This window comes from Bufo gargarizans, chromosome 1 (genome assembly GCF_014858855.1).
Source record: "Bufo gargarizans isolate SCDJY-AF-19 chromosome 1, ASM1485885v1, whole genome shotgun sequence".
Classification (NCBI taxonomy): domain Eukaryota; kingdom Metazoa; phylum Chordata; class Amphibia; order Anura; family Bufonidae; genus Bufo; species Bufo gargarizans.
This window is the reverse complement of record NC_058080.1, coordinates 370,782,921-370,804,585: the sequence shown is the minus strand read 5'-3', so window position 1 is coordinate 370,804,585 and position 21,665 is coordinate 370,782,921. Positions and strand designations below refer to the sequence as shown.

The window sequence follows — 21,665 nt, the reverse complement described above, 5'->3', positions numbered from 1 at the left end:
CATTTCTACTGGAAAAAACTTTTTCACAAACTCTGGTTCGGTTCCAAGTTTTTTTACAGTAGAAGTTTATGAAGTTATTATGCAAAGCCTTGCGAGATTTCGCAAAGTAATAACTTTGGTTCATCGGAGCCAATACATTCTAATATTGATGAACAATCTTGAGAAAAAGATATCAACTCAATATCAACTCCTGGCTTATCCCTTTAATGGGGTATTCTGGTTGGTAAAAGTTATCCCCCATCAACAGGGTAGGGGATAATCATCAGATTGGTGGGGGTCCTACCGCTGGGACTCCCACCAATCACAAGAACAGGGGCTCCATACCTCCAGCAGTCCCCTTGCTGCTCCCCTAAAATGAGAGGAGTGGCTGGTCACACATGTGCGTGGCTGCTCCACTCATTTCTATTGGAATTCTGGAGGTAGTAGAGCGCTGTACCCAGCTATCTCCAGGATAGAGGATAACTTGTACCTACCAGAATACCCCTTTAACTTCCTCCTTTGTTTGGACTTTTAACATGGCAGATCATTCTGGAGTGACTCCCTAGCGTTTCTCAGATACGGCAGGAAAGCTTGCTGGATCTCTGTATCCGGCATTGCCGAAAGCTGCAGGAATGCAGTCAGGCCCCATTAACTATAATGGAGACTGACACAGATCAGACTGCAACCCGGCAAATATTCAGAGAATCGGCTCAACAAATACCGCTGCACCTTAGAGCATCACACATTACGCTGTTCTGTGGACATAGTCACCTAGGACTAGCGAGAAAATAGAGCCGCAACACTTATCCAAATTCTATAACAGTGATCAGCAACCTCTGGCACTCCAGGTGCTGTGAAACTACATCTCTCATCATGCACACTTGCTTGGCTGTTCTCTGAACTTCCACAGAATTGAAAGGAGCATGCTGGGAGTTGTAGTTTCACAGCAGCTGGAGTGCCGAAGGTTGCTGATCCCTGTTCTATAATGTACTATTATACTAGCGGATACCAGCTTTCCTTCACAGCAGCAGTAAGCTAAATAACGTAACGAGTTGTAGCTCACTGTGCTAACTGCTGAGTGCCTTCAAAGACAAAATGCTGTGTAGGGCTAGTGTAGCTAAATGACTATGCAAGGAGGAGGCCCTGTCAATCAAGTAGAGGGAAGGGCTGGCAGGCTTGGAACTGCCCTCAGTGCACTTATCTATCTGATCATCTGCATATGGATTAGAAGTACTTTTTCCTCCAGAATCAAACCGATTGATAAGTGAAAGGTGTCATTACATTGCATTCAGCTAAGCTAACCCTACATGGTATTGTGGAAGGTTTAAGCACCAGTCAGCAGGGTCAACTCTATTAAACTGTGTGTGTGGGGTCAATAACACTGGATTAGTGGAACAGCACTGATTTAAAGAGTATGCATATTTAAAAGAGGTCCAACCAACTCTGTGTTACCAGTTAGGGTTCTGTCTAACAATATCAAATCAGTGCAGTCAGTGTCTGATTGTGCGGTGACACACAGTCCAACATCCAGTTGGACCTTAAGAGAAGACTGCTGGCAATTTATATATGGCACAGCATAGTCATAAGAATAGATGCGCCAGAATTTTTATTACTAAGACATGTCGGGAGAGGGGGCGGTCCTCTGTAAAAGTTTCAGAGAAAAAACTACTCCGACAAGGACTGCCTGTGACTGACCTACCACAGTCAGTGACTGGCTAAGCAATCACGTTTCCTGTGTCGAGAGGGACCAGGAAGTAGAGTTTAGTTTAAGGAACCCGGGAAACACGAACAGGAGTGGTTGGGATATTGGTACAGCTGGGTACAGATTGGCATTTAAATTCAAGTATCCTGCTCCGGCATAGTAACAGAATTGCTGGATCGGGCACATGCCAATCCCAATCAATAAAATGGTGTCCTGGCATGAATACCAGCTTTCTGCTGGACGAAATACCACTGCATGCAGCAGTATTTCATCTTTTTTTAAATAAAGGTCAGGGCAGGAGAAATACCAAGATACTGGCACGAGCCACCCAAAGTTTTGGCAAGGTTTCCAGACCCTTCTCCTGATATCAGGGAAGCCATTTAGGATATGTGAAATGTACATCTGTTACACAAAGGATCTACGAATCCATACTGTAATCTTTAGCCATGATGCAGTTGTACAGTGATAGAGATCTCAAGATCTATCGCTACACATAATGGGTAACAAAGCCTGTGCCCATTCTAAGAATAATCATCTCCACATTAAAGTACTAATCAAAAAGACTCGTCCATATCCCAGCGGAATAAAGGAGGGGGTGGGGGACACCTAGCCGAGTGAGCGATGTATTATGTGAAGGACACAAGAGAGGACACCACAAGACAGAAACGTCTTCCCCTGTTGTCTTAATGGCACCGCTGCCAGGACTGAGCGAGTACGGCAGGGAAGACGTTGCCTCCAGGGGCTGTGATGGATTTTATGTCTTTGCAGGAGGAGGAAGGCCTCGGTCATTAATGTGCAATTTACTGCTACTTTAACTCACACAGCATGAGGAATGAGTACGCTGCTACCACAGCGAGCAGAGGAGGGAGAACATGACGAAGGAAGGAGTGGGCAGAAGAAACACAAACAAACAGGTGTGGTTCACCGCCAAAGAAACAACAAGCACAAAAGGCAGAAAGAAAAAGGATCGTATAAAAAATAAAAAAAAATAAGTCTAAGCCAAAACTAGAAAAATACTTTAAGACGATTTGGGATTTACCTGTTTGTGCATTTCAATATTCAACCCATAGGACATTTCATAATACTGAAAGAAATAAGAAAGGTGAACATCAGTATCCAGGTAAGAGCGCAGAGCTGGCCATTATAACAGGGAGATTCTACCATGCAGTCCAGAAAGACATGCAGCATTTCAAAGCTTAGTGCCCACCAGCTGCCCAAAAACAAGGAGCCCTGGCGCTGATTCTTCCCATTTCATAGCAGCCAGGGCTGCAGGGGCATGCCATATGGCAGCGATGGCGAACCTTTTACAGACTGATTGCCCAAACTGTAACCCAAAACCCACATATTTATCGCAAAGTGCCAACCCAACAATTTAACCCAAATACCAATATGGTATATCTTCCATGTACTTTATAATTTATCTATAACAGCCTGCCTACATTCAGTGCGCTGCCTGTGCCGCTCATAGTGCGCCCTGCGCTGATTAATGGCATGAATAGTCTAAGGCATATTGGTACACCATAGACTTTTTCCAGGGGGCGGGTGCCCACAGAGAGGGCTCTGAGTGCAGCCTCAAGCACCCGTGCCATAGGTTCGCCATCACTGCCATATGGCAATGCTTTTAGCCTTCAAGAAGGGGCTTGTATAATTAGCAGTTGCCAACACCTTGGAATACCCAAGAACATGCTCCATTTAGAAGGGTATTAAAAAAATAAAATAATAAGTTAAATACATATATTTCCTCAATATATAGTTGTTAAAGCTTTTCAGCAGTTGAAAGCGCAACCACTCAGCACTGCCCCAAAATATGACCTAGGGTCACGTCCTGCAGTTCAGCTGCGGCCGGTTGAGCATGCTCAGTTCCAGCTGTAGGAGTTCTAGGAGGATGTAACTGGGAACTAACGTGAGACGCTAAGCAGTGAGGGAGCACAATGTGAAATGTACACAGGGGAGACTTGCTCTTCAGCAGCCAGGGGAATACCATGGAATAGGTGTCAGCAATGCATGATGGGACTGCTGAAGTCAGGCCTACCCTTGCTGCACCGAGGGTGACAAAAACCATGAACTATAAATGTTTAGGATCTAGGATTAGTGTTGTACTGTTCTGTGTGTAGTGACCCTGCAGCCATCCTTCAAGTTTCTCATCCAAACACCAGAATACCCCTTACACTGGGTTCACACCTGAGCGTTCTGAAAGGAGAGCTCTGTATGCGAGATTGTACCGTACCGGCGTTTGCAATCGCGCATACAGAGACAAGCGAACGCCCATTGTCGCGCGTTCCTGAAAGTCTATGTACGGGAACGCGCGACAAGACGCCCCAAAGAAGCTCATGTACTTCTTGGGGCGTCGGGCGTTTTACAGCGCGATCGTACGCGCTGTAAAACGCCCAGGTGAGAACCATTCCCATAGGGAATCATTGGTTTCTCCTTGTTGAACGTTTTACAGCGCGTAGGAACGCGCTGTAAAACGCTCAGGTGTGAACCCAGCCTTAAGGAGGATCTTTTGCCACCTGTAACATGTCCGTTTTATTAAATACTTGTATTTTCTACAAAACAACAATTCTGAAGCAGCTTCTCTCAAAACGATGTTCTGCTGCTCGTTCCTGTTATTCCTCCTGAATATTTATGAAAAACTGACAACTTGGTATTACCATTCTTTTCAAGGGTGCGTCTGTGCAGTGTCAGCAGTCACTGACTGGACAGTGCAAGTCTTTAGAGACACCTCCAAATAGTAACACTCAGCTGTGAATTTATAGCAGTCAATTAGGAACTTTACAACTCAGTTCTGAAATGGTCTACAATTGTTCTTTTATGAAGAATACAATTATTTCCTGAAAGACATGTCAGGAGAGGTGACAGGTCCTCCAACGTAAAAGGTAACCATTACACTATTGTTCCAGAAAGTCATGTATTTTTGATGTCCTTTTCGTCTTGCATCACTGGACGCATGTGTGAATAGAAATGTGCTGGGTTTTGCTTAGCCAAGTTCTAAACAATCCACATTTGAGAGTCCTTTTTAAAAAGGGGAACACATCTAGTAAAACTGCCCTGTCTTTTTTGGGCTGACCACCATGCTGATCAAAGTTCTTGGACAAGTCTACTGCCACATACCTGTCATACTGACATCCTCAAGGATCATTTTGCATCTTTATGTCAACTCACCATTACGTAGTGCCTCTGGATCTCCGTCTTCTCTGTTGCTAGCTTCTCACACTCCATCTTTAAACTTCAGACAATGACAGAAGAGCAGAGCAATCAGTAAAATGCATTTCTAATTTGGTCACCTTGAAGGGCTGGCCCACCTTGTTGAAACCTGCACTAACAGTGACTTATTATTATTATAACAATCTAACAGAATTACTATTAGAAATCCACCCGATTAACACAAGTTACCAAAAAGCAGTCCATTGGGGGAGCTCAGATGATTGTTATACAGAACTATGGTCAGCACTGTGGGTTAGGAAGACAGAAAACCCCTAATATGGTGGACCTTACCTGTGGTATTGGCTCTGGAGGAACTGAAACTCCTCCTTAATCCGATCCAATGTCTCCGGGTAGGTGAGTTTGAGGCTTTGGGGAGGGCCGGAACCTGCTCCAGCTGCCACTGATGCTTGCAAGTGTGTCTGGAGGGAAAAAAAATAAAAAATTTAACTGAATCTGTAGAAACTGCTTACACTTGTGTGTCCAAAATCAGAAGACCAATTACTGGACTCCTCAGAAGTCATCTGAGCACACACCATATGCCAGCTGAAGTAGCCAGACAAGAAACGATAGCTGAAGCCAGCTAAAAGATTAAGCGGCAGCAGCAAACGTCTGAGAGCCTTGGCTAACATGCTCTGCTTGTTCACAGCATCAAGGATCTCCACTCACTGACAGCAAGCCCAGTGATAGATATTAGAAAGCAGCACAACCAATCTAGTGTTAGCTGCTATTCAAGCTAAAGATCGCAAATCCCTAACTAGATCAAAATATAGGGGTACTAGACTTTTAAATATTCATATAACCCCCCCCCCAAAAAAAAAACAAAAAAAAAACACTGACTTGTTACTCATAGCAACCAGATATCCACTTTCTTTTTATGAGAATAATTTAAAGAGGTATTCCCATCTCATTTATTGGCCAGCTCAAGAACTATTCCCTGCTGTGAACGGGAAGCATGGCACACTCTCCAGTTACTCACAGAGACCCGTTCTTGAGATGTGGGCCTGCACCTATCGGTATACCATAAATGTCCAGAAGGTGCACCCCCTTTAAGAAATGAAAACTGGATGTGTTGCCATCAGCAATAAAGACTGTTTCTTTTGGACCACCTGAGTCCACCTTACATTTTCCAAAGGAGCTCGGGAAAATGAAAGGAGGAATCTGATAAATTTTTATGGGCTATCAAGCCAGTTTTCCTTTACACCAGTTTTAATAAATGTCCCACTACATATACACATGCAGATTTATCATTAATGTATACCAGTTTTTGCACAAGTGGCATTTCTCTGTAGCCTTTTCACCCTCCCAAAAAGGGGGCAGGACATTGGCCCAGCACATTTATGTTTTAAGCCAGTTTTCTGGTATAAATGAACATTGAAATCTACGCCATCCAAGGGAAGGGTTGGCATAGATATCAGTATAGGAGCATGGATTGCCGGATGCTGTACCTAATTTATGACAAGGTGTATCCTTTACTGATAAATTAAGTGCTGCCTCCGGCACCGCGCCTGCTTATCATAGACCAGCGTACACCGCCAGTCTATGATAAATCTGCCCTACAGTGTTTAGATTCTAAAATGCTTGAAAAACCAAGATGGTATCAGCATTCAGCAAGCAGACGGAACTTGACTTGTACCTCATACCAGGGTAATGGGCCTGGGTTCGCTCTTGCGCGTCAGAGCGCCTTTCCTGCCATCACCAAGTAAAGTAGCAAATATGCTAGACTAATAATGATAATGATAATATTATTATTATTATTATTATTATCTTCTGTAAAAAGATGCTGAAGACTAGTCATAAGGACAGCACTTGAGCCTGCAACTGGACCCAAAGATTACACATTTTGTTGTAGTCACATAGGAAGAAATACAGACTTGTAACCAATCCAAGTGCTTAGGGTTTTCTAGCACCCCACAAAAGCTCTAATAAACATAATTTCAATCCGTGGGATCTCCACAATGGCTATGGATGAGCAAACTTCTGTTTTCAAGTTCAGCATATCTAAAAATTCTGTTATGGATTCCGCTACCACGGACCATAAGTTATGTTCCGTGGTAGCGGAATCCATAACGGAATTCTTAGATAACCCGAACTTGAAAACAGAAGGTTCGTTCAACACTAGCTATGGCAGAGAGGTACAAAGTACAACAAAAATAAAACATTCCAGACAATTTCAATTTGGTGACAACAGAAAGTACAAGCCAGTATCTCTAGGGTTACAGGCTACCAGACTGATGGGATCCATGTAGCCTAGGGCAACGATAAAGCTCACCACAACTTGTATACATGCCAAAAACAAGCTAAATGGCCACACATGCAAACAAACGGCTAGCACATCAAACATACATAGCAAGTTTGTTGATTTGTGACATGGATAACTGAACATAAATTTACTGTGACTCTTGACCTACACACGTAATGCTTTTATGCGGTGCCTTCACTCTTCTGCCACGTGAATGTATCCTCATCCTTCTGGTCTTTATGTAGCTGGTTGCCACATGTATACTGAGGGTACTTTCACACTTGCATTGTTTGATTCCGGCAGGCAGTTCTGTTGCCTGAACTGCCTGCCTGATCAGGCAAACTGTATGCAAACGCACAAAATTTTTTCAGACTGATCAGGCATTTTCAGGCTGACCAGGATCCTGGAAAAATGCATTGCAATACCGGATCAGTTTTCCCAGTGTCATCAGGCAAAACGGATCCGGTATTTATTTATTTTTCACATTTTTAAAAGGTCCATGCATGCGCAGACCAGAATACCGGATAATACATTCCTAAGGAAAAAAAAATGCTGGATCCAGCATTCAGGCAAGTGTTCAGTTTATTTTCGGGCTGAGATAATACCGTAGCATGCTGAGGTTTTATCTCAGTCCTGAAAAGTCAAAAGACTGACCTGAAGACATCCTGATGCATAGTGAACGGATTGCTCTCCATTCAGAATGCATTAGGATAAAACTGATCAGTTCTTTTCCAGTAGAGCCCCTAGGACAGAACTCAATGCTGGAAAAGATAAATGCTAGTCAGAAAGTACCCTTAGGGTCCATTCACACGTCCTGTTTTTTTTCATCCTGAAAAACGGTCAGTTTTTTGCGGATCCGTTGTTCCTGAAAATGTTTCCGTATGTCATCCGTTTTTGCGGATCCGCAAAAAACGGGAACATGTATACATTTCAATAATCAAATAAAGTTGTTTGGATTTCTTTGAAAAAAAAAAAAAAAAAAAAAAAAAAAAAAATTGTTATGTGTTTCCAGGAACGGAATCCGCAAAAAACGGATGACATACGGAATGACATCCGAATGTCATCCGTTTTTTGCGGATCCATTGACTTTGTATTGTACCAGGATCCGATTTTTCAGGAGAAGAATAGGACATGTTTTATATTTAAACGGACATGCGGAACGGAACAACGGAAACGGACAGCACACATTGTGCTGTCCGATTTTTTCCAGGTCCCATTGAAAATGAATGGGTCCAGATCTGGTCCTGATCTGTTCCTGAAAAAACGGAACAGATCAGGAAAGAAAAAACGGACGTGTGAATGGACCCTTAGTGTTCCTCAACTGCAGTCCTCAGGGCTTATCTACCGATCAAGTTTTCAGGATTTCCTTTAATTGAGGAGGTGATATAAATTAGTGTAAATGCATCAGGACTAACCACAGGTCTTCATTCTGTGGGATATTCTGATATGGCGGGCAGGTGGTCCCTGAGGACTGGAGTTGAGTAACACTGTCCTAAGTGACACTGGTATGGGTTAAGGGTCCATTCACACGTCCTGTTTTTTTTCATCCTGAAAAACGGTCCGTTTTTTGCGGATCCGTTGTTCCTGAAAATGTTTCCGTATGTCATCCGTTTTTTGCGGATCCGCAAAAAACGGGAGCATGTATACATTTCAATAATCAAATAAAGTTGCTTGGATTTCTTTGAAAAAAAATTGAAAAAAAAAAAAAAAAAAAAAAAAAAAAAATTTGTTATGTGTTTCCAGGAACGGAATCCGCAAAAAACGGATGACATACGGAATGACATCCGAATGTCATCCGTTTTTTGCGGATCCATTGACTTTGTATTGTACCAGGATCCGATTTTTCAGGACAAGAATAGGACATGTTTTATATTTAAACGGACATGCGGAACGGAACAACGGAAACGGACAGCACACATTGTGCTGTCCGATTTTTTCCAGGACCCATTGAAAATGAATGGGTCCAGATCTGGTCCTGATCTGTTCCTGAAAAAACGGAACAGATCAGGAAAGAAAAAACGGACGTGTGAATGGACCCTAAGAGCAATGTTTTCAGTTGGTGGCTAAGTGCTCCGAATTCAATACAAGTATTCACAGTAGTAAGTCTTTAGCCCTTTATCCTTACTAGTACTGATGCTTCACCTTCTGGTGACTGTTCAGTCAACCTTCCACATATGAAATAGCTTTCAAACCATCAGGTGTGAGGGGAGTCACGGATTACACCAGCAGTGGGTACATATACAAAGAAAGTCCAGCTCACCCACAATCCAAGAACACCTGCATGCACGGAAAATGGCTGGTGAGCCTCTGTAGCATTAATACTTGAAAGCAAGGAATTCCAGCACTTACGTTTTTGGTAGCTAAAATTTCGTCTTTTATTCAGGCAGTAGACAAATTGTATAGGACATCCACCCATAAGTGTAGCAAACTTGACGCGTTTCGAACAAAAGTACTTATTCTTAATAACTTTTGTTCGAAACGCGTCAAGTTTTCTACACTTGTGGGTGGATGTCCTGTACAATTTGTCTACTGCCTGAATAAGACGAAATTTTAGCTACCAAAAACGTAAGTGCTGGAACTCCTTGCTTTCAAGTATTAACGCTACAGAGGCTCACCAGCCATTTTCCGTGCACGCAGGTGTTCTTGGATTGTGGGCGAGCTGGACTTTCTTTGTATATATAAACCTTCCACATATGACTTATTGAAGAGCTGTCCTCAGCACAACTGCAGGGCTGCTGGTTTTCCATAATAATGTCCCTTATTTTGCAGCTCAGCTACACTACAGTACATGGATAAAAGTATTGTGACATTTACAGGAGTTGACATCTCATTCTAAGTCTATAGGCATTAGGGTCCATTCACACGGATCCGCAGTACACCCGGCCGCCACCCCCATAGAACATGTTCTATTTTTTTCCAGAGCCGCGGACCGGAAGTTCGGGGCTGCGCTCTGGAAATGTGGATGCATCCATTCCTGCCCCATAGAGAATGAATGGGTCCGCACCATTCCAGAGATTTGGTTCTCCCATTGCAGCAAAATTATCTTCCACTCTTCTGGAAAGGCTTTCTACAAGATTTTTTTTTTTTCCCCCCCAAAAAATGTATTAGAAGAAAAAAATAAAGTCATCATCACCGTACAGAAATCAAATCAACATTACTCCTCCCCCCCCCCTTACCCCTACTACCCTCCCTCCTCATTGCGATGCATATCCTATTCCCTCCATCAACAAAACGGAGAAGGGATACCGATGGGGTGGGGATAGGGAAACCTTCAACTCCCCCATATCCTATTCCATTTCTCTTCAATATTTCTTTGCTTTTATAGAATACTTTCTTAACTCTTGATCCTATTAACCAAATTTAACCATGTAGATACACTAGGTATGTTTTGTGAAAACCAGACCGTTGTAATCAAGAGTCTCGCCAAAACCATTATTTTAATTAACAATCTTTTTATACATCTAACAATTAACCTGGAAAAGATCGCCAAGTATCCAGCATTGTTCCATAAACAGAATCACTACTTTCAATTTTTTGGGCAATAGTTATTAATGGCCCTCCAATATTCTATTAATTCTCTACAGGACCAGAACATGTGTAAATCAGCTCTGGGTAACTCGCACAGTGGACAATTAGAAGTGCTTCTCAAACCACGTTAAGCCATACTGGCGTATATTCTATGTAAAATATGAAATTGAACCACCACGTGACTGAAATTATGAGACACTAGTCTTAAATTAGCTAAAATATTTTCCCACTCACTAATTGACTCATTGAACAATCCACTTCCCAAGCCCTTTGTCCGGGGGAGCATATATTATTGAATAGTGCTTACATTAATTTATACAGTTGGGAAATCTTGACCTTCTGACCCAAAATTTCCCATCAAGTCATTCAAGGGTGTAGAAGTGTCTAACTCAAACAAACTTACCCTTTACACTAGAAAGTGCCGAACGTAACTGAAAATACCTAAACCAAGATAAAACCAAATTTTCCCTTTGTGCCATTTCCAAGAATGGGAGTACCACTTCATTTCTAACCACCTGCGCAACATATAAAATATTTTTTTGCCAATACTTATCCCCACCTAAATGAAACTAAAAGGGCAGTAGACTAAATAAAACTTAGCTTTTAATAAAATAGGAGATAAAATAGCCCCTACTAGACAGACAACAAATAAGACGTGCCCTATCTTGGGCAAGTACAGACAACACACAGAAATGTCACTAGGGGAATAAATCAGGTGCAAAGTGGAAGGTCAATTTGGGCGGCGGGGGTAGTATTGTGTAATGCCCACTAGCCCTAGTACCTCCCTACTTGTCCTGTGACCCCCTATAAAGTATCCAAAGGACGGGGTCCAAAAAGCCCCGCAAGGGGTGGCCCAGACAGGAACTCTGATCCTAATAGGATACCCTGATAAGGCCCTGGTCAAAATTATGACAGAAGGAGACAGAGTACACACTTTGGAACACTACACAAAAATATATAATGAACACCGAAAAAGGGGTAGAACACCACCTAGACGTCCAAAAGAGATCAGGGTGGGGGCATACTCAAGTGTCCCACTTAAGTATGCCCCCACCCTGATCTCTTTTGGACGTCTAGGTGGTGTTATACCCCTTTTTCTGTAATCGCCCGGACTCTAATAGCGCAAACATATCATTTAAGGAACCCCTAACCAAGGTCCGACAACTAAACTTTTATCCCATTGGCAATAAAGCCATAGCTGTGCAGCTATAAAGTAGCCCTTAAAGTATTGAAGATTCAACCCTCCCTGTTCCAACGGTTTATAAAAAGGTACTCCAACCTTAACCTTACCCCCGTTCTTCCTCAAAGTAAATCATTAATTATTTTAATTAGTTTGAAAACCTTATTGTCAATCCATATTGGAGAGTTCCTAAGGATATAGAGGAGTTGAGGTAATATCACCATCTTCACTAGGGATATTCTATCAGCTCTAGATAAGTCGAAGCCATACCGTAACTTTGGACCTCAATTTACTAATCAATGGGATTAGACTGAGCTGCAAAAGATCTTCAATCTTGGGATATATCATCATCAAGTATTCAAATGAATCCACAATCTTTAACATATTCAAAGGGCCATCAATAGAATATTCAGGTCTATCTAATGGCATAAGACTTGTCTCGGGCCTTGATATTAACTGGTCATAGACTGCACCAAAGAGATTAACTATTCGAGTAAGTTCTGGAAGTACAGTATTAGTATAGTTTATAAAAAAAGAGAACATCTGCATTTAGGGAAATACGGTCCTCTACTCCTGATATCCCAAACCCTTTAAACCTAGAATCTTGTCTAACCCTAGCAACAAGAGGTTCAATATAAATATCAAATAGTCGTGTAGAGAGCGGACATCCCTGTTGGGTAACTCTACTCAAAAGGAAAACTTCTCGTCAAACTCCCATTAATATTCAATCTAGCCATAGGAGAGTTCTACAGAAGCTTAATTATATTTATGAATCTGGTACCAAATCCCATTTTCTCCAAAACCTTCTAGAGGAATTCCCACTCCACCCTGTAAAACGCCTTAGAGGCATCTAAAGACAGAATGGAATGAGAGACCCCCCCCCCCCCCTATAGAAAGAGTAGTCTCTTTTCCCCTTTCCCAAAGATCCCCATATGTCCACAAAGCCTGATTCCTGGCAAAAACTTGCTAAAGGGGACTCTTGGGCGGGGATATGCATCTCCCCAACTAGGGCTGGGCAATATGGCCCAAAATCTATATCGCAATATAATTTGAACTGTGTGCGAAAACTATATCACAATATATTTTCTTCTGTCATGCCATTGCCATCATCCATGTCCTCCAGCCAGCGTTATCAGCCCCATGCCATAGCCATCCTCCAACCCAACCACCGCCCCCTCCCCCGGGTAGATACGAGCCCCTGCTAATATACTTACCTTTCCTGCAGTGTGTGCGGCAGGCTGATTGAGTCCACAGGAGACAGACCGCGTCTTCTTCCCAGCATGCACTGGGAGGGACCTTGTGACGCTTTGTGATCTCAGCAATACGAAGAAATGGCAAATGCATCCGGTTTTAAAATAAAATTAATTTTAAAAAAAAATAAAATCACCTCCGTGCCAAAAGAATCTTCCTGGACAGAGGAGAACCCCCTGCCAGGTTATAACATCCATCACTCCGATATCATCATGACAAAACCTCATAAAAAGTGCATCTTCCCAGTCTGTGTGGCTCCTGCATCGCAGGAGGTCTCACACCTTTAGCCTGGGCAGCGAACTTCAGAAAAAAGGACAAATCCTTATCATACAGCTGGTTCTCCCTCTCAGGGCAAGGACTGCCCCTCTTCCAATTACACAAGGCTGGACTTGTGCGTGTCATAGCCACTCCCAGCTCCAGAGTGGGTAAAACAGACTGACCCATGCTGATCCTAGTCCTTCATCTACCATCTGACGTCGACTAACATCACGACCGCCCGCTGGACAAGGGCACCCCGCCATCTTGGATTATTCCTTCAAAGACTATCTTTTACTGGACTTTACCATGGTAATTCTAAACTTAGACATTCTATTCCCTTCCACCTCTCACCTATTTTTATCCAACCAATCTGTTCGACTGACAGGTATATTCATCTGTACGTGTTAAAGGTATATATTTTTTTATGTATAGTTTTTAGAATAAAATGATTTAATCGTTGCAGTTTTGGCTTGGTTACTTGATTATCTGGTCTATGCTAAGAACTCTGTCCTCAGAAGAGATACTACCGCATTGTCCTATTTCTATAAATAGTTAATTGGTTAGCTAGGTTGCAATTAACAGTTTCTTCCCTTTAGGATTAGCTAGCCGGGGTCTCTTCGCCCCCGATTCAATACTTAGAGTGGTGGCAGCAAAGTAATTTAAACTTCCAGCGCAAAATCAATCATTTTATTTTACCGATTGTATCATGTATGGGCACACCAACCAATCTTAAACATCTACTGTGCTCACAGTGGATTCGCTTCCAGAAGTCTCTAGTGGACGAGACCTGTATGGCAACTGTGGCATAGTACGACAGCGCACTAATGATGTGTGCACACAAGGCCCTGGCCAGTGCAGTGCCGAGTAGGGAGGCCATGGAGTGGCGAGTTAGAAGCTTCTTCAATTGACTACAGCTACTCGTTCATCTATCGCGATCAGTCTCTGGATTAATAACACTATTAAAGTCCCCATTAGCTAACGAGGGGCATTCAGGCCATTGATTAATGAAGGTTAATAAACAATTTAGTACATATAAAGAAAAGCCAAAATAATCTCCCATGAAGCTTTCCATATAGAAAAACAAAGTCTTCCCTGCTTATCAATAGAGGATGCCTCGCAGACAAAGTCAATCCCTCAATGAATTAAGACTAACTCCTCTGGAATAACTAGTAGAAGTGGGATAGGTCTGTGCAGCCCATTCCCTACCGAACCGTGGGGCCGACTCCTCGGTGAAGCGAGTCTCCAGACAAAAACAATCTCTGGCAAATGTCTATGAACCAAGTCAAAGACCGCCTGTCTTTTTATCTTATTGTTTTTTTTTTTACTAAGGCCCCGAACATTCCAAGTAAGGATTCTAACTGTCATCAAATCCGCCAACGAATTACAATTGTAGAAGAATAGTCACAATCCCCAACCCCTCCACCCCATCCTAGGCGATACATCGCAACCCAACCCACAAACCCTCCCCCCCCCCCCCCCCAAACTTCCTGATCACCCCACTCACCAATATCGTGACAAAAAATAAATAAATAAAAATATATAAAAAAAAAGACAAAAGAAGCTGCTCAGATATTATTCTGATCCAGCCATTCTGTCAGAGTACGGAGTTTCAAAAAAAAAAAAAAAAAAAAAAAAGGGTTCCACCATTGAATATAATGCGCAAATTTTGCTGGATAGTTGGATAGTTTTTAACTGCCGTGAAGGTGCGTCTCCTTTCCTAGATATCTTTAGAGAAATCGCAAAATTGTAACTGTCCCGTATCTTTATAAGGTAGTCTCTTATCAAGGCCACATCTATATGGATTGCCCCAAGCTGCATTGAGATGTTCTATATTACTTCACCATTATTTTTGACCGCAGCAAATATTTATTTTAAATGGGGAAGATTCTACAATAGACTGGTCATTTAAATCTTCCTTCTCCGCCCCTCATCCTGAGGATTGTTATTATCATCCAATAATTCCTCCACTCTAGATCCAGTATTTTTTTAAAAAAATATTTGAATCAGACATTCCTTTTTGTCCTGCCCTTGTGACTACATTTGGGGATTTTAAAAACTGATCAATTTAGGCCATTTCCAATGGCTTCTGTACCGTTTTTTGAGGAAGAGTGGTCCGCTGAACGCCTATTCTCCACCTTCTCCCCCCCCCCCCCTTTATATCTTAATCAAGGGAGTTTTAGATTAGCCCCAAAGCAAATCTGACGACAAGATCTAAAACATCACCACCAGGACGGGCTATAGAGATATGTGAACATACATATACCTCTTACCAGCAGAGAAGAGATGAAAAAGGACACAAAAAATAAAAAAATAAAAACTCATAGGAGTAAAAATTCCCTAATAATTAGATGGCTGTCACTCATCATAACGTGGACTAACAGGGTGTCAGCGCTACTTCAAGTACAATAAAAAAAAATTATATAGAGGTTTAATATGTTCTAAAGGCCGGAAGCTTGATCGGAAACACAGTTCCTTGATAGTATCACGAATAATTATCATCTTAGGTGGATTAGACCAGGAGCCAGGATTAAAGGGAACCTGTCACCGGGATTTTGTGTATAGAGCTGAGGACATGGGCTGCTAGATGGCCGCTAGCACATCCGCAATAGCCAGTCCCCATAGCTCTGTGTGCTTTTATTGTGTAAAAAACCAGATTTAATACATATGCAAATTAACCTGAGATGAGTCCTATATGTGAGATGAGTCAGGGACAGGACTCATCTCAGATTAATTTGCATATGTATCAAATCTGGTTTTTTACACAATAAAAGCACACAGAGCTATGGGGACTGGGTATTGCAGATGTGCCAGCAGCCATCTAGCAACCCATGTCCTCAGCTCTATACCCAAAATCCCGGTGACAGGTTCCCTTTAAGGCAAAGGAAGACAAAGACACGAGACCAAACCTTCAGGGCTTGCAAAGACCAGAGGGTTGAGAAACTGGAGGGACCCTGGGAAGCCCAGCACATCACAAATAAACTGGGAGGCTTGGAGGCAATCAAACAGGAGAAGCCAAGACCAAGCCTTCGAGGCTTGCGGTACTTGCGGAGAAACAGGGGGGACCCAAGGAAGCACGGCACATCACCAATTCCGGGAGCGCCAACTCAGGAGCACAACACCTCCACCAGCCGTCCAGTTGTCTAGCCGAGGGAGCTGTAACTCCGGCACTTTAGAGCAGCTCCGTCGCATGACAACGCCGGAGCTCAGCGTGCCGGGGTAAGAGCTGACATCTCATTCTAAATCCATAGGCATTTATATGGATTTGGTTCTCCCAGTGCAGCAAAATTATCTTCCCCTTTTCTGTAAAGGCTTTCTACAAGATTTTTGAATACATCTGTGGGAATTTTTGCCCATTCATCCAGAAGAGGATTTGTCAGGTCAGATTCTACAGTTGGATGAGATGACCTAACTCGCAATCTCCAATTTAGTCCATTGCAAATGTTTTAAATTGAGATTTAAGCTGAGGGTCTGTGTTGGCCACTCAAGTTCAACATCAAACTGACGTGTCCATGCCTTTATGGACCTTGTTTGTGCAATGGGGCACAGTCATGATGGAACAGAAAAGGGCCTTCCCAAACTGTTCCAACAAAATTGGAAGTATACAATTGTCCAAAATGTCTTGGTATGCTGTAGTATTAGGATTTCCTTTCACTGGAAACATGAGGAAAATTGGTGACTTATGCACTATGCTCTTCCTCACCCCGTACTGTAACTATGTGGTCTGCCACTTCGTGGCTGAGTCGCTGTGGTTCCGAAACACATCCACTTTACAATCACATTTACAGTTAACAGTGGAATATTTAGGAGAAAATAAACATCACAAACTGAGTTGTTACAACAGTGGCATCCTATTACAGTACGACTTATGGAGTTCAGTGGAGATTTATCAAGACTGGTATTCCCATATATCAGTTTTGATCTCCCTGAACTGGAGTTAGGGTGGGCTCACATCACATTTTCCCCCCATCCGTTTAATGTATCCAAAAAACGTATACGCTAAACAGATGCCTCAGACTGATGCCATACAGTGGCATCCATTCACCATAGAGTTCCATTATACAAGAACATGGTGTGCCTAGTTTTTGTATCTCTTTTCCCCTAACATATACGTCAAACAGAGGCATAAAAAGGTGATTCGTACCCACCCTTAGAAGCACCTAATTTATTAAGAGTCAGATGCCTCATAATTGCTCACATCTCTGCCCAGCCATGCTCCAGAAATGCAAGTCTATGCCATCTAGGAGCTAGTGTAGACTTGAGCTATAACTTACGCCAGTTTCTGGCATGTTCTAGTAAATCCTACTAGTTGTGATAAGCTCCGCCCCTTAAAAAGTTGCAAGTTATGGAGCAAATATGGCGAGCTCCATAATTTGCAACTTCATTTTACGCCACAATAGTAGCATAAAAACATTAGTAAATGTCCCCCAGTGAGCTCTTTATAACGAGCCACTCTTTCCCAAAATGTATGTAAAGGCAGACGGCATGGCTGATTAAAAGGTGCATACCCAATACTTTTGCCTATATCGTGTATTTTGACGAAATCTGTAACTGGAGCAACAGGCTCCTAAAGCAGACATGGATGAAGCCTGACATGGTCTTTTAGTTAGTTTCCCAATCAAGGTTCCAACTAGTCAGCTACTAAACCCAATACACAGGGCATGATCATCATATCATGTAAAACTAGCCAAATACACAACCAGAAACACTTCTTCAATTCCAATCTTATTGTTGAAAACATATGGCCTATTTCTTGATGTTACCAATTTGTAATGTTTTAGGATTAAGATTCTTTTCAACGCACCTACATCTCTACAGCAACAAGAGGCTTAATGTTGTCAAAGAGACTATCAACCACGTCACGTGTGATCGCTCTGCCGCTGGCTGCTGGCCAAGCTCCGTTAGGCAATGCGTCACTCTAGGGACAGTGAACTATGACCAGTCTCCCACAACCACTGGTGAACCGGCACTTGATATTCTACTGCACTTTCTGTAACCGCTAGCCCCTCTGGGGACAGTAAGCTGGTATTAAGCTACGAGTCAGTAAGATATAGTAGTCGATCGGTCAAGGGACAGCAGTTGTTGAGAGAGGGGTCATGGTTTACTAGAGCTGGAGAGAAAGATGAAAGCCCATGATAAAAGGTTGTTGCTCCTTTCTTAATAGATACGACCAGTGAACTATGATTTGTACTCCCAGTATACCAAGATCATTCATGTGGGAAAAATGAGAAGGGCAAGTTTTTCCAGTCACAGGCCCAACAGTCCACAAATATAAAGGGGAACTCCTTCCTTTGTAAAATTAATATTTCTCTGTAATAAAAAAATAATGACTTACTATTGGTAAAGTCCTATTCCTTTTCATTAACACGTAGAGGACCTGTTCCGTAGAAGGCCAGCCCCAATGCATCAGGCTGCCTTCTCTGCCATCGGTTCCCCGTCACTGCATAGTGGGGAAGCGGACGGAACCTGTACCCTCTGCAAACCCTCTGAATGCTTCGGTCAGTTTTGACCATGGCATACAAAGGGTTAATATGCCAGTGCATGTAGCAGGTGCCCGGCTGTCAGTGACGGCCGGGTCTGTGCAGCTGATCAGGCAGGCGCAGCAGGTTCCCTCCGCTTCCCCACGCTGCAGTGACGGGGAACCGATGGCAGAGAAGGCAGCCTGCTGCATTGGGGCTGGCCTTCTACGGAAGCGTGTGGAAAAAGCCCCTTTCCCAAAATAAAAGAGACATTTTCTTTCTACGTCCGTAACGACCGGCTCTATATAAATATATGATCCACCCCCTCACCTGAAAACCGTAGAGAGAAAGAAAAAAAAAAAAAAAGGTGCTAAAACCACCATTTTTTTTTGGTCACCTTACATCACAAAAAGTAATACCAAGAGATCAAAGTCATACGCACCCCAAAATAGTACCAATCATTTCATCCCGCAAAAAAATTAGACACTACCGAAGACAAATCGGCCCCAAAAAATATGGCTCTCAGAATATGGAGACGCTAAAACATGATTTTTGTTTAAAAATGTATTTTATCGTGTAAAACTTAAAGTATTCATATAAGGTATCGGCGTGTCCATAATGACCTGCTGTAAAAAAATATCACATGACCCAACCCCTCAGGTGAATAATAAAAACAGTCAAAAAAGCAATTTTTCATATTTGGTATGGTCGCGTCCGTAACAACCTGCTATATAAAAATAGCACAATCTAACCTGTGAGATGAACATGGTAAAAAAAAAAAAAGCTAACTGTGTCAAAACAGCAACTTTGTTACCTTACCTCACAAAACGTAATAGAGCAAGCAAAAATCATATGCACCCTAAAATAGTACCAACAAAACTGCTCTCAGTTTACAAAATGGGGTCACCGTTTTGGAGTTTCTAGCCTAGGGGTGCATCAGGGGGTCTTCAAATGTGACGTGGCAGCTTAAAGAGGTCCTTTCATTGATTTATTTTTTTGTTCAATACCTTTCTTTGCCGGGTACCCCCTGCTGATGCTGCCACCCTGCCTGTTTTTTTTTTTTAAATAAGCGCTTGTACGCCCTGCTATGCCCGCTACTGTGCAGCGATCCAATCACAGCTGAGAGTGTCACAGCCAGGGAGGAAAAACAAAAGCTCTCCTCCTCCTGGCTGTGACGCTCTCCGCTGTGATTGCATCGCAGCAGAGCCAGGGAGAAGGAGACGCCCATTGAGAAAACTTGGCGTCTCTTCCTGCCTATACTGATGCTCCATATTAACATACTGGGCGAGAAAACTGCAGGGGGCACATGTGGTGCGTATGAGCGTTATTTAAAAAATAAAAATGGCACAGTGGCAGCATCACCGGCAAAGAAAGGTATTTAAATAAACTTTTTTTTTTTATATTAAAATGAAAGGTCCTCTAAAAAATTATCCCAGTGAAATCTGCCCTCCAAAAACCACATGGCGCTCCTTTCCTTCTGCACCCTGCCGTGTGCCCATACAGCAGTTTACAATCACAAATGGGGCGTTTCTGTAAAGTACAGAATCAGTAAGAAAGTGTTTTGTTTGGCTGTTAAACCTTGCTTTGCTACTAGGAAAATAAAAATATGATTAAAATGGAAAAATCTGCCAATAAAGTGAAATTCTGAAATTTAATCTATATTCTCCTTTAATTCTTGTGGGACACCTAAAGGGTTAGGGTACTTTCACACTAGCGTTATTCATTTCCGGTACTGAAATCCAGTAAAGTGTCTCAATACCGGAAAAATAAAAAGCTTCCGTTTTGTCCCAATGCATTCTGAATGGAAAGCAATCGGTTCAGTGTGCATCAGGATGTCTTCCATTGCATCGCTTGTGGGTTTTTTTTCTTTCCCAGACGAAATTCCGGAACACTACCGCACTTGCCAGATCCATTGAAATGTATTAATGCCGGATCCGGTACCAAGTGTTCCGGAAATTGCCACATCGCCGGACCCGGTTTTCCCGTCTGCGCAAGCACAGTTCTTACTGGCTTTGAAAAAAAATTAAATACCGGATCCATTATTCCGGATGATACCAGAAAGACGGAACATATATACATATATATATATACACATATATATATATATATATATATATATATATATATATATATATATATATATATATATATATATATATATATATATATATATATATATACACACACACATATACACACCTGCCGGATTGTTTGGAATACCTTGAGGGGTGGTTTCAAAAATGGTGCCATTTATGGGTGGTTTTTATTATGTAAGCCTCACAAAAATTTCAAGATTTGCTTGTAGCATAACGTCCCCAAAAAATAAGGGATATAAGGGATCACTATCTGTTTTAATATCAGGATCCTGATCAGTCTGCAAAGGACGTGTGTTTGCATACAGTTTACCTGATCAGCCAGTTCAGGCAACAGAACTGCCTGCCGGAATCAAACCAAAACAACGCAAGTGTGAAAGTACCCTAAGGCTTGTTCATACAGGAAAAATAGAATATATGCATATACATACACAAACAATATAAAGTCAACATTCCACAAACAAGGAGATGCTGTCGCATAGCAAAGGATTTTCTGTAACTCTGCAGTAAAGCTTGCCATACATCATAGGTGTTTAAAAGTGGGTCCTTGCAAATTCAACAGGATTTTCCACCGTTCTAAGGGATCATGCACATAGCTATACTACACAGCTCTGTATAACCTTGGCGTCATGGCATGCTCCATCACATGCTTTATGAATATCTCCGTAGTACTGTGTCATACGGCAGCACACAGAGTGCCTACAGTTTTGTACAACCAGGGCTGTGGCGTCGGTAAGGCCAGTATCACACTAGCGTTCATCAGATCCGGCAAGGA

General features: G+C 42.4%; 1 protein-coding gene across 3 annotated transcripts in view; it reads right to left on the bottom strand.

Moving 5' to 3' along the window:
• LOC122920348 (transducin-like enhancer protein 1) overlaps window positions 1-21,665 on the bottom strand; it is a 56,649-nt gene that overhangs the window by 13,053 nt on the left and 21,931 nt on the right. For all 3 annotated transcript variants that reach the window (XM_044269794.1, XM_044269801.1, XM_044269785.1), the window contains exons 3-5: window positions 5,177-5,304; window positions 4,844-4,907; window positions 2,721-2,765 (exon numbers count right to left, since the gene is read on the bottom strand). In XM_044269794.1, coding sequence (XP_044125729.1) covers window positions 2,721-2,765; window positions 4,844-4,907; window positions 5,177-5,304 — 237 coding nt within the window. The remainder of the gene's footprint in view (window positions 1-2,720; window positions 2,766-4,843; window positions 4,908-5,176; window positions 5,305-21,665) is intronic.